General features: G+C 47.2%; 3 protein-coding genes and 1 long non-coding RNA gene across 5 annotated transcripts in view; 2 read left to right on the forward strand and 2 right to left on the reverse strand.

The window, feature by feature from the left end:
• Positions 1 to 13,922, reverse strand: part of LOC115468279 (E3 ubiquitin-protein ligase TRIM39-like) — a 1,086,936-nt gene that overhangs the window by 668,628 nt on the left and 404,386 nt on the right. The window lies entirely within an intron of this gene.
• The window catches only part of LOC115468284 (E3 ubiquitin-protein ligase TRIM39-like), a 384,146-nt gene that overhangs the window by 334,048 nt on the left and 36,176 nt on the right, over positions 1 to 13,922 (forward strand). Inside the window, exon 1 of one of the 2 annotated variants that reach the window (XM_030199886.1) lies at positions 11,687 to 12,129. The exons of the other annotated variant lie outside the window; for it this stretch is intronic. Coding sequence (XP_030055746.1) covers positions 11,716 to 12,129 — 414 coding nt within the window. The 5' untranslated portion in view covers positions 11,687 to 11,715. Of the gene's footprint in view, positions 1 to 11,686; positions 12,130 to 13,922 lie in introns of those variants that run through there. 2 annotated transcript variants of the gene reach the window in all.
• Positions 1 to 13,922, reverse strand: part of LOC115468322 — a 306,189-nt gene that overhangs the window by 256,079 nt on the left and 36,188 nt on the right. The window lies entirely within an intron of this gene.
• Positions 1 to 13,922, forward strand: part of LOC115468286 (E3 ubiquitin-protein ligase TRIM39-like) — an 875,973-nt gene that overhangs the window by 36,552 nt on the left and 825,499 nt on the right. The gene's annotated exons all lie outside the window — the stretch shown is intronic.

Consider the following 13,922-nt stretch of genomic DNA (forward strand, 5'->3'; position numbering starts at 1 on the left):
CCAACCTGTGCCTTTAAAGAAAAATCTGAAAAGCGGCACGGCAGGCAGCGCTTCGTGTCTGCCCTGCCTGCTTGTAAAAGAAAGCGGCAAATCTCGTTGACGTCGCGTCGGGTCTTCCCTCACTGGGTCCCGCCCTCACGGTGGGTGGGACCCAGTGAGGGAAGACACGATGGGACGTTGCGACGTCAACGAGATTTGCCGCTTTCTTTTACAAGCAGGCAGGGCAGACGCGAAGCGCTGCCTGCCGTGCCGCTTTTCAGATTTTTGTTTAAAGGGCTGACTGCAGTCTGCAGCGCGAATGGAGCACCCCCCCACCCCCTGACACCTGGGGCGGACCGCCCCCCCCCCCCCCTTGGTACGCCACTGGGCAGGACTTATCCATGGACTTTATTACAGATCTGCCTCCTTCCCAAGGGACCACTGTTATTTAGGTGGTTTTGGATTGTTTCTCTCGGATGGCCCACTTTGTCCCTATGAGAGCGCTTCCTACTGCCACCACTCTCGCTGCTAATTTTATTGCACACATTTTTCACCTCCATGGGTTGCCTGAGACGATTATCAGCGACAGGGGATCCCAGTTCACCTCCCGCTTCTGGAGAGCGTTATGCTCCACCCTCGAGGTAACTACCCTTTTCTCTTCTGCTTACCGTCCACAGACGAACGGCATGGTGGAGAGAGTGAATCAGACTTTAAAAACTTTCTTACGGGCATACACTAATCAGCGCCAGGATGACTGGACTACCTTGCTGCCTTGGGCAGAGTTTGCATATAATAACAGCTTACATTCTGCCTCCCAGACTTCTCCATTCTTTACCATTTATGGGCGTCACCCTCGTCTGCCCCCACCTATTTTACCTGCTCAGGTTCCGTCCCAGGTGCAGCCCACTGTCAGCACCCTCCAAGACATCTGGAAGAAGGTACGGGATCAACTACAGCGGGCAGTGGCCAGAGCCAAATACACTTTTGATCGCAGGAGGCGAGCTGCTCCTACATTTCTACCGGGGCAAAAGGTGTGGCTGACCACGAGATATCTGAGGCTTCGACTACCATCGCTGAAGTTCGCCCCTCGATTTATTGGGCCTTTTGCGGTCCAATCCCGGGTGGGGGCCGTGACTTATCGACTCCAGCTACCGAGTAAACTCCGTGTCCATAATGCCTTTCATGTTTCTTTGCTCAAACCTTTCCACAGGCCCAAATGGCACCCTGAACCCAGGAGAGAGACTGTACCTGAAAGTGATCCTGACCCTGAATATGAGGTGGACCAGATATTGATCAGTTCCTGAAGGATGGCCATCTTGAGTAGAGCATCTACATCAGTTCCTGAGGGGCAGCCATCTTGAGAGGCTTATTCCTATGGGCGTGCCCAATGAGGTTCCTTGCCCGTCAGCTGTGGCAGGGATCTCCTGATGACAGGCCTATTTAAGAACTGAACACGGTCATCAGTTTGCTTCGGCTTCTATCGTTGTAGAGGTCTGGTGCGTGTTCTGAGCATTCTGCTGTCTTCTCCCGGCTTGGCTTTGACTTCTGGATTTGACCTGCCATTCTCTGCTTTGCTGCCTGCCCTGACTTCTGGATTGGACCTGACATTCTCTGCTTTGCTGCCTGCCCTGACTTCTGGTTTGGACCTGACTTTCTCTGCTTTGCCGCCAGCCCTGACTTCTGGATTGGACCTGACATTATCTGCTTTGCTGCCTGCCCCTGACTTCTGGTTTGGACCTGACATTCTCTGCTTTGCTGCCTGCCCTGATTCTCGGTTTGGACTTGATACTGTTTACTTGCTACTCCTCACTGGCCTCCCACTTAACCATCTATCCCCCCTTCAATCCGTTCAGAACTCTGCTGCACGTCTTATATTCCGCCTGAACCGATATACTCATATCACCCAGGAATAACATGTATAGAATGTTTGTACGTTTGGGAAGCTTGCCAGGTGCCCTTGGCCTGGATTGGCCGCTGTCGTGGACAGGATGCTGGGCTCGATGGACCCTTGGTCTTTTCCCAGTATGGCATTACTTATGTACTTATGTACTTATGTACTTATGCACCCCTCTCCTCAGGTCACTTCACTGGCTTCCGATCAGATACCGCATACAGTTCAAGCTTCTCCTTCTTACCTACAAATGCACTCAGTCTGCAGCCCCTCATTACCTCTCTACCCTCATCTCCCCTTACGTTCCCGCCCGAAACCTCCGCTCACAGGACAAGTCCCTCCTCTCAGTACCCTTCTCCACCACCGCCAACTCCAGGCTCCGCTCATTCTGCCTCGCCTCACCCTATGCTTGGAATAAACTTTCTGAGCCCTTACGCCAAGCCCCCTCCCTACCCATCTTCAAATCTTTGCTCAAAGCCCACCTCTTCAATGTTGCTTTCGGCACCTAACCCTTATACCTTTCGGGAAATCCAGACTGCCCCATTTTGACTGCCCCTATTGGACAGACTGTACATTTGTCCTTAAGATTGTAAGCTCCTTGAGCAGGGACTGTCCTTCTATGTTATATTGTACAGCGCTGCGTAACCCTAGTAGCGGTTTAGAAATGTTAAGTAGTAGTAGTAGTACTTGCTGCCTGGCTCGGCTAGTGGCCGTCCAACCCTGCTCGTATCATGAAGTCCTGGTGGCCACCTGTACCTGGGAGCTCAACTCCTGGGGAACGGTGGTCGCCCCAGGTGAAGCTAGGGGTTGTCCGGCTGCCTGACTGAATGCGGCCTCCTTTTTCACCGTGCTCTGTCGAGGCACAAGAGTTCACTACCAGTTCTGTAACATATCCTTAGGGAAGATTCCATGTTGTAACATGTAGTTTAGGTGTGACGTGAGGTCTGCTATGAAGCGTTGAGGGGCAGATTTTATTAGGTTGTTGGGACATATGTCCAGTTTGCAGTGAGATTTGGCGAACCTGTTGATTTCTTGGGTGACGGTTTCATCAGTCAGTAGAGGAAGTTTGTCCAGATTCGGTCTGCTGGTTATTCATCGGGGATTGGGTCCAGACAGTCAATGAATTTTTCGTGGTCGGTGGTATTAAGTGGTAATGTGATTCGTAGATTTATAATTTTCTCATTGAAGTATTTAGCAAGGTTGTCTGCTGATGGGGTGTCTGTGTTGGTTATAGTAACCGGTGTGGTGTCTAGTAGTTTGTTCACGAGTTGGAAACGTTTATGCGTGTCTTTGTAGTCTGGCCCTATTTTGGTTTTGTAGTATGACATTTTGGTTTGTCTTTGTTGCATATTTGTATTTTCTTTGCATTTGTTTCCATGCGTTAAGTGTGTATTCATCTTTCATTTTATTCCATGCTCGTTCAAGTCGCCTAACTTGTTTTTAATTTTTTCAGTTCTTCGTTAAACCATGGTATCGAGATGTGTCTTTGTGAGGTTCTTGTTTGTAAATGTGCTATTTTGTCTAATATGCTTCTGCATCGGTTGTCCCAATCTAGGAGATAGTGTTTGGAGTCCGTTTGTGCTATCCATTCATTCTTGTAGATCTGTTGCCAGAATGCTACAGGGTCAATTTGGCCTCTCGAGGTGTAGGTTGTGCATTCTTGCTTGTGGTATGAGCCTTTTTTTCACCATTGTAGGGATAGGTTTACTTTGTGGTGGTCTGACCATGGTATGTCTGTCCATTTTGTATCTGTTAGTATTAAGTTTAAGTCTGAGGACAGTTTGTGTGTGATGAGGTCGAGTGTGTGTCCTTTGACATGGGTTGCTTGCATATTAGGCCAGTTGAGGTCCCATAGTTGGAGGAAATCCTTGCATTCACGTGTATTGGTTGCGTTAGGGTCTTCTAGGTGTAGGTTTATGTCCCCTATTATAAGTAGTTAGATACACAGGTATTCGATATAAAATCCATGAAGTGTGGTTGGCATTCTTGCCAGTTACCTGGTGGTCTATAGACAAGACAACGTTTAAGTGGTCAAGCAAGGTAGTACGGTGGATTCTAACTGAGGCGATCTCAAGTTGTGGTATTATAGACTCGGCTGTTGTTGTTACGGTGAAGTGGGATCTATGGATCAGTGCTATGCCTCCTCCTCTTTTTTCTTTTCTTGTCTAGTGAGTGATTTTGTAGCCTGGGGGGGGGGGGGGGCATAGATCTAAAATTTTGGGGTCGTTATGGTCGTGGATCCAGGTTTCGCTGATGAATAGTACGTTGAGGTTGTCTGCCATGATCCAGTCTGTTATTATTGTTGTTTTATTGACTACTGATCTGGTGTTTATGTATCCCACTTGAATTGTTTGGTAGGGGTCAGCTGGGTTCGAGATTGTGTTTTTGGGCAGAGTAATATTAATATTCAGCCTAATATTCAAAGCAATTTAAATGGCAAGGAGAAGGTTAACTTATTAGTGCTACTGTGTCTCCCCATTAATCAGCTATCCCCTTACCGGATAGGGTAAGGGCGGGGTGTAGATGAAACTCAAACTTAGCCATTAGCGGTAATTTTCAGCCTGCTAACCAGCTAAGTAACCGCATAAAGTTAGCACAGCAACAAGGCTACCCTAACTTAGAGATCCATAGAAAGCACTGAAATAAAACAAATAAATCAAAGCTGTTTTCTTTTTAATTTTCTGTTTGTCACTCTTCATAGTTCCACAGATGTTTCCTGGGAGATCCCCGCAGTCAATACTCATATGTCCACATACAATCCTTTATGGGCAGAGTAATATTAATATTGGGCCAATATTCAAAGCGATTTAAATGGCAAGGAGAAGGTTAACTAATTAGTGCTACTGAAGCTCCCCATTAATCAGCCATCCCCTAAATGGATAGGGTAAGGGCGGGACATGTCTGAAACTGAAACTTAGCCGTTAGCAATTTTCAGCCTGTTACCAGCATAAAGTTAGAAAGAAGCAGTGGCGTACCAAGGGGGGGGGGGGCGGTGGGGGCGGTCCGCCCCGGGTGCATGCCGCTGGGGGGTGCCACGGCGCGCCCCTGCTCCGAGTTCGCTAACTTGCTCGTTCGCTGCAGCTCCCTCTGCCCCAGAACAGGTTACTTCCTGTTCCGGGGCAGAGGGAGCTGCAGCGAACGAACAAGTTAGCGAACTCGGACAGGCGCGCGCCGCGGCACCCCCCCCCCAGTGGTATGCACCTGGGGGGGGGTGTCATTTCGCTGGAGGGGGGGAGGTGTCATTTAGCGGGGGGGTGGGGGCGCATCGGCGATCCGCCCCAGGTGCCATCCAGGCCAGGAACGCCACTGGAAACAAAGCTACTGTAACTTAGAGGTTTTTTTTATTAAGGCGTGCTAGTGGATTTAGAGCACGCTAAAAATTAGTGTGCACTAAAATCTATTCCTAATTTTTAGTGCACGCCTTAGTAAAAAGGCCCTTTATAAGGTGAAGTTAAACTGGGTGCCGGTCTGAATATCGGTCGGCACCCGGTTAACTTCCTGATAACAGCTGAGACCCAAATACTCAATGCTGGGAGCCGTGTGTGACCCGGCATTGAAAATCCAGGGTCAGTTCAGCCCACAACTTAGAGTGGCTCAGATGCCGCTTACCAATATCAGGCAGATAGATTTTTAGCTCTTTCAGTCAGGGATTTATTGCACTTTGGGAGGTAACTTCTATGGGGCCTGCAAGGCTTAAAATCCCTCAGCGTACTTTACTCGGTTTCTTTTGTAACGCATTAGCGACGTGCAGCAGCCGCATCTTCTAATACACAACAAAGGTCTTTTTCAAGGTATGAAAGGGAACTGGAACTTGATATACCACCTTTCTGAGGTTTTTGCAACTACATTCAAAGCGGTTTACATATATTCAGGTACTTATTTTGTACCAGGGGCGATGGAGGGTTAAGTGACTTGCCCAGAGTCACAAGGAGCTGCAGTGGGAATTGAACTCAGTTCCCCAGGATCAAAGTCCACTGCACTAACCACTAGGCTACTCCTCCACTCATTATTCCACCAATAAGAGCCAACCTCATCAGTGATGTCACAATGGCTTGATTGCCAGATACAGTTCCCCAGGATCAAAGTCCACTGCACTAACCACTAGGCTACTCCTCCACTCATTATTCCACCAATAAGAGCCAACCTCATCAGTGATGTCACAATGGCTTGATTGCCCGATACTTGGCTCACTTCTGATATTGTGATGTCATAAGGGAACTTGGACTTGATATACCACCTTTCTGAGGTTTTTGCAACTACATTCAAAGCGGTTTACACATATTCAGGTACTTATTTTGTACCAGGGGCAATGGAGGAGCTGCAGTGGGAATCGAACTCAGTTTCCCAGGATCAAAGTCCACTGCACTAACCACTAGGCTACTCCTCCACTCCTGACACATTCTCTCTTGGTTTTTACTTTCTGGATTCATCTTCACACTTGATGACACTCCTTTGTTCTCACCATTTGGGATATTCCAGCCACTCTTGGTTTATACCTCTTGCCCAGTCCGCACACGTAATAGGCAATATCAGGGTCTTTCTCCTCAGTCTTCCGTCTCACAGCATTATCCTGAATGCTTTTACCTTGTTTTTAGAACAAAACGCTACCCATAAGAGACTCCGTCTTGAGCACTTTAACTTTTCAGAACAAAACTACTACTACTTATCATTTCTATAGCGCTGCTAGACGTACGCAGCGCTGTACACTTGAACATGAAGAGACAGTCCCTGCTCGAAGAGTTTACAAAACATCCAGGTCAGTCACTATACAATATTTGACTTAATATTTGATTTCATATTTGGATTCTTCCACTCACTGCATTTTAACGACTTAGAGAATCCTTTATATTTGCTTTGCTTTAATCATCTTTTGTTGCCGTTTACTCTGAGAAGTCTTAAGCCACATTTTTAATGTACACAACAGCTATCCCTTGTCATCTTATTTTGATTGTATCTGTTTTATTTATAAGCTTTTTACATGTTTTAAATTATGCTATAATTTAATATTTAAGTGGCACAATGTAATAAGTACACACCAGCTGTTTTATTTTGCTCTTTTTATTTTTCTGATTGTATTAGTCTTCCGTTTATCTTTTAACCATTTATTCACACAAGATTGTATTATATTGACATTGTACATGTTTTATTAATGTTTTACAAATGTCTTTTACTGAGATATGTTTATATGTGTTTTAAATCTATATAGACTCCTGAAGAAGGCACCACCAGTGCCGAAACAGAGTACCTTGTAGAGTCTTTTCTCAAATAAATTATAGTTCACATATTGGACGTCCCTGGTCTGCTTTTTCAAGAACCTGGTTCTGTTCCCACTCCTGTTATTGTTCCTGAGGCTTTCTTCATATTTCTACCTCCAACCATTTATACAGCTCTCAGAATTATGGAGTCTCTGTGCCCTGGGGCAACACTTCTGAACATCTGACTGTGAATAAATTATCTATATTTAATCAATAAAGGAAATTTCAGAAAATAAAGAGACTTCAGGTGTGTGCTGACATACCAAGGTTATACTTCAGGATATTGAAACTTTACAGTTAACAAGTCTTAAGAGGATTAACACTGAGAAATTAACGGGCTTAGACTCCTTCCTTAAGTCCAGCATGGCCCTTTCCAGAACCTCACCCTCTCTTCTCCCTTATGGATCAGAACCTCACACTGTCTTCATGCAACCTTCTCTGTGGACCAGCTCCTCAACTCTATTCACCCCACCCTACCCCACATGGTCTTGCACCTCATCCTCACTTCAAATCCCCCCTCCACATATTCCAGACCCTCACCCTCTTTTCATACCACTCCTGTGCTCCAGCCTCTCATTCTCCCTCCTGTAGTGGGTGGGGAATGGAAGATGCAACAAATTGTGCTGGTAGTAAAATGCTGCTATGACTGCAGAAGTTTGGCAACAACGGCAGTGGTTGAAAATATAAGTGAGATTAAATAAAAATGCCAACAACAATTAAGCACAACAACGTGGTTGCAGCAGCTCATATCTGCTCCACTCTCCGGCTCCCTCCCCTCCTTCCACCCTCCATCCCCCATCCCGGACTTACAAGAGGGCACAGGCCACGTGGAGGAGCCGCGGTCGGGGGGGCCGGGGGGCACAGATACCCCCACTGGCACTGTGGAGTGAGAGAGACAGAGAGTGACACAGAAAAGGTGCACAAATCAAATTTCATGGATGCCGCCTTCCTCGCCCTCCTATTGGTCCAATGATAACATGAGAAGAACGGTTAAAAAAAAAACTTAGGGGAGGCAACTGAGAGGGTAAAAACTGTACAACAGGCATGGACACTGTTCAAAAATACCATCCTGGAGGCCCAGGCCAAACATATTCCATGAATTAGAAAAGAAAGACGGAAGTCCAAAAGACTGCCAGCGTGGTTGAAAAGTGAGGTGAAGGAAGCTATTAGGGCTAAAAGAAATGCCTTCAGAAAATGGAAGAAGGAACCATCTGAAAATAACAAGAAGCAGCATAAGGAGTGTCAAAGCAAATGCAAGGCGCAAATAAAGAAAGCCAAGAGGGATTACGAAAAAAAGATAGCATTAGAGGCAAAAAAAATAGCAAAATTTTTCGGTATATTAAAAGCAGGAAGCTGGCAAAAGAATCGGTTGGGCCACTGGATGACCGAGGGGTAAAAGGGGTGATCAAGGAAGATAAAGACATAGCGGAGAGATTGAATGAATTCTTTGCTTCGGTCTTCATCGAGGAAGATTTGGGTGGGATACCGGTGTCGGAAATGGTATTTCAAGTGGACGAGTTGGAGAAACTTACTGACTTCAGGGTAAACCTGGAGGACGTAATGGGGCAGTTCAGCAAACTGAAGAGTAGCAAATCTCCTGGACCGGATGGTATTCATCCTAGAGTACTGATAGAACAGAAAAATGAGCTTGCGGAGCTACTGCTAGTGATATGCAATTTATCCTTAAAATCGAGCATGGTACCAGAAGATTGGAGGGTGGCCAATGTATCGCCCATCCGGGAAATTATAGACCGGTGACTCTGACGTCAGTGCCGGGGAAAATGGTAGAGGCTATTATCAAAAACAAAATTACAGAGCACATCCGAGGACATGGATTACTGAGACCAAGTCAGCACGGCTTTTGTGTGGGGAAATCTTGCCTGACCAATTTGGTTCAATTCTTTGAAGGAGTAAACAAACATGTGGACAAAGGGGAGCCGGTTGATATTGTGTATCTGGATTTTCAAAAGGCCTTTGACAAGGTACCTCATGAAAGGCTACAGAGGAAATTGGAGGGTCATGGGATAGGAGGAAATGTCCTATTGTGGATTAAAAACTGGTTGAAGGATAGGAAACAGAGAGTGGGGTTAAATGGCTAGTATTCACAATGGAGAAGGGTAGTTAGTGGGGTTCCTCAGGGGTCTGTACTAGGACCGCTGCTTTTTAATATATTTATAAACTAGTAAAAAAGCCCCGTTTCTGATGCAAATGAAACGGGGGCTAGCAAGGTTTTCTTCTGTGTGCATGTGGGAGTGTGTGTGTCCCTGCCCTCTCTGCCCTCTCTCCCCTCCCCCCTCTGAGTCCTTCATTGTTACAGAGAGAGCGATTTGATTTCCTGCTTTGCTGTTTTCCTTCACTGTTTGTGTTAGAGAGAGAGCGAGGGCAGGGCAGACACTCATGGGAAAACCGGATATCTCTCCCCCTTCACACTTCCGGCTGGAGGCTTCATAGAACGTTGGTGGTGCCTTTTATATATAGAGATGATTTAGAGATGGGAGTAACTAGCGAGGTAATTAAATTTGCTGATGACACATAATGGCAGATGATGTTTAATGTGAGCAAGTGCAAGGTGATGCATGTGGGGAAAAAAGAACCCGAATTATAGTTACATCATGCAAGGTTCCATGTTAAGAGTTACAGACCAAGAAACGGATCTGGGTGTCGTCGTCGATAACACACTGAAACCTTCTGCTCAGTGTGCTCCTGCGGCTAGGAAAGCGAATAGAATGTTGGGTATTATTAGGAAAGGTATGGAGAACAGGTGTGAGGATGTTATAATGCCGTTATATCGCTCCATGGTGCGACCGCACCTTGAGTATTGTGTTCAAAAGGCGGATTGAAGAGGGTGGGGAGGATTGGGAGAGCTGATCAGAAATGCTGATCGAGGGATGTAGAAGGTTAATGGTGCTTATTGGGGTGTTGCAGGGATCGGGAGTGCTTTGTGGGAGAATGGGGAATTTCAAAGGGGACATTGAAGTAGGAGCGTTGTTCAGTCATGATAGTTGTGGCAGCTATCATGTATTAATGACCGACATACTAGCTTTCATAGTAGGCCACTCCTGCGCTCCGCCCCAGTCACACCCACTCCCATATTAAGCAGGTAGCATAGGATTTTTACCACTGTGACTGGTTTAATATCGCGTACATTGGGCATAACATATCCAATTGATAAAAACAGTATTGGATTTTTACGTTCTCTTTCTCTCTTTCTCACTCTTCTCAAAGGGTTATTAAAAATAATAATAAAGAAAGACAAACCTAGTGCATACCAAATAGGCCCAAAGTGGTGACCCTAACTCAAGAAGACTAAAACAGTATGCACGGATAATGCTGATCCAAAGGGCCTAGTGTGGTACCTATGGATGTTTGATATCGGGAGCTTAGTTACTTAACCACTAGGAGGAGTGGCCTAGTGGTTAGAGTGGTGGACTCTGGTCCTGGGGAACTGAGGAACTGAGTTTGATTCCCACTTCAGGCACAGGCAGCTCCTTGTGACTCTGGGCAAGTCACTTAACCCTCCATTGCCCCAGGTACAAATAAGTACCTGTATATGTAAGCCGCATTGAGCCTGCCATGAGTGGGAAAGCGCGGGGTACAAATGTAACTAAAAAAAAAAAAATTTCTGGTCGCCACATCTCAAGAAAGATATAGTAGAATTGGAAAAGGTGCAGCGAAGGGCGACTAAAATGATAGCGGGGATGGGACGACTTCCCTATGAAGAAAGACTAAGGAGGCTAGGGCTTTTCAGCTTGGAGAAGAGACGGCTGAGGGGAGACATGATAGAGGTATATAAAATAATGAGTGGAATGGAACAGGTGGATGTGAAGTGTCTGTTCACGCTTTCCAAAAATACTAGGACTAGGGGGCATGCGATGAAGCTACAGTGTAGTAAATTTAAAACAAATAGGAGAAAACTTTTCTTTAACCAACGCATAATTAAACTCTGGAATTCGTTGCCGGAGAACGTGTTGAAGGCGGTTAGCTTGGCAGAGTTTAAAAAGGGGTTAGACGGTTTCCTAAAGGACAAGTCCATAAACCACTACTAAATGGACTTGGGAAAAATCCACAATTCCAGGAATAACATGTATAGAATGTTTGTACGTTTGGGAAGCTTGCCAGGTGCCCTTGGCCTGGATTGGCCGCTGTCGTGGATGGGATGCTGGGCTTGATGGACCCTTGGTCTTTTCCCAGTGTGGCATTACTTATGACCAGTAGGAGAGAGGGAAGCTCAGGGACTACTGCAGCTGCACAGAGTAACGTCTAGCGGCGCTTCTTAAAACGCGGCTATGGGGGCAGCGAAAAAACACCCAACCCACGGCCAAGGGCTAAAAAGCACCCAAAAACCTGCAACCCGTGGCTTTCTCTGATATCCCAAGGGTGGTTAGTGTAAACAGCCCAATTTGGCAGTATTCCCACCAACAGGGCAACTTTAGAGACAGGAAGGAGGGCACACAGCCCTGGTGTCTTCAAATTACAGAAAGTCCCTGACAAAGGTCCTCCCTCAGAGAGACACTCCCTTATTTTCAAACTCACTACAAGTTACAATGTGAAACAGGAACTGAATTCTTGCTCTCATTTCCTGTAAGAATCATGGCTGCTACAACTCCAGCTGAGAGTCTGCAGGATGAAGCTTCTTGTTCTATCTGTCTGGATTATTTTACAGACCCAGTGATGACAGACTGTGCACACAACTTCTGCCGCTCCTGTATCACTCAGACCTGGAAGGGGAGAGACACAGACTTTCCCTGTCCCCAGTGCAGGGCACTGTCTCTGCAGAGAAACCTCAGACCTAACAGGCAGCTGGCAAATATGACAGAAATGGTGAAAAAGCTCAGTCAGACTTCAGTGAGACCAAAAGAGGAGCATCTGTGTGAGAAGCATGAAGAGAAGCTTCAGTTGTTTTGTAAAGAAGATAAGAAACTTGTCTGCATTATTTGTAGAGAGTCAAGAGATCACAAATCTCACACCGTGATCCCTATAGAGGAGGCTGCGCAAGAATACAAGGTGTGTGTATTTAATGGAATTACTGAAAATTGACATTTTCAATCTCATAAAACTAGGAGTTGAATTAGCAGAGTTTGAAAATGAGCAGTAAGATCAATCATCAAAACTTGAACCCTGGATGCTGTCTATTGAGGCATCTTCCATATACATTCAGGGGTCAATATTCAGCCTGTGAGTTGTGGCTCCCAGAAGGAATACAGGTATTGCCAATACTCCGTGCTGTACCCGAGTACTTAAACAGGTAAAGTTGGGGCACCTTGTGTGTGGTGCAGTTTACCTGGTTAGGTAATACGGGCACTGGAACTGAATATTACTGGTGCCCACATATCGCCCAGTTCCACCCTGACTCTGCCCCATTGTGCAGTTTACCTGGTTAGGGGGGAGGGGGAATGGGACTTCATATACCACCTTTCTGTGCCTTTTACAACTACATTCAAAGTGGTTTACATAGTATATACAGGTACTTATTTTTAACTGGGGCAATGGGGGGCTAAGTGACTTGCCCAGAATCACAAGGAGCTGCAGTGGGAATCAGTTCCCTAGGATCAAAGTCCACTGCACTAACCACTAGGCTACTCCCCCACTCATTCCACCAATAAGAGCCAACCTAATCAGTGATGTCACAGTGGCTTGATTGTCTGATACTTGGCTCACTTCTGATATTGTGATGTCATAAGGGAAATGGGACTTGATATACCGCCTTTCTGAGGTTTTTGCAACTACATTCAAAGTGGTTTACATATATTCAGGTACTTATTTTGTACCAGGGGCAATGGAGGGTTAAGTGACTTGCCCAGAGTCTCAAGGAGCTGCAGTGGGCATCAAACCAAGTTCCCCAGAATCAAAGTCTGCTGCACTAACCACTATGTTACTCCTCCACTGCATATGTGCCACTGGAACTGAATATCACTGGTGCCCACATATCTCCCAGTTCCACCCTGACTCTGGTCCCGATCACCCCTCCTCTGCCTGGACACAGCTGTGGAGGTCTCTGCCAAAATCCAGGAGCAAAGTCCGATTAAGGGCTTCTGAATATTGGCTTATGGCAGGGGCGTAGCTACGGGTGGGCCTGGGTGGGCCCAGACCCACCCAATTTCGGCCCAGGCCCGTCCACCCAGCGCACACACAACTGCAGCAGCTGCCTAGCGTGACGGCAGAGAGACGGCACCCGACCCACGGTGCTCTGGCAGCTGATCTTAAGCTCCGTCTGATTTCCTCAGGCCCGCCCACCACCCAAGCGCACACACACACACATCGCATGCAGCAGCTGAGCCTAGCCGCCCTAGTGTACGTCGCGGGCACCCACGCTCAGGGCAGGCTCAGACGACATCATCAGCCCACGCCCACCTACCTTCGGGCCTACCTTGGTTGACCAAGATGGCCGCTAGATAGGGAGCTCTGTGAGGAGCTCCGAAGGTCCTGGAGAAACGGACCTACCTGCACTGTCCTGGGCCATCCTAGGTTGGACCAGACTGAACCGAGGCCGCTTCGGACCCGAATAGAGAACCACGAGTGACTGCGATGGCCTCGAGAAGAGCCAGCGAGGGTGAACGGATCTGGAGCTGATCGTAGCTACCCGCTACCTCATGGAGGCCCTGGAAACAAAGCAAGCACCCACCGGATCGCATCCCTGCCGCGCAGATCATGGAGAGGAGGGAGGCGCGCCCTACACTGCCCTGCACTGCACGACCCACGCGACCCGAGGCTCGGCTTGGACCCAGCTGGTCAGCGGCCAGGCTACGGCTGACGGCGCGGCGGATGTGGTGGCGGCGGCGAACGGAGGGGAGCTGATC

The sequence above is a fragment of the Microcaecilia unicolor genome, chromosome 4 (assembly GCF_901765095.1).
Source record: "Microcaecilia unicolor chromosome 4, aMicUni1.1, whole genome shotgun sequence".
NCBI lineage: Eukaryota > Metazoa > Chordata > Amphibia > Gymnophiona > Siphonopidae > Microcaecilia > Microcaecilia unicolor.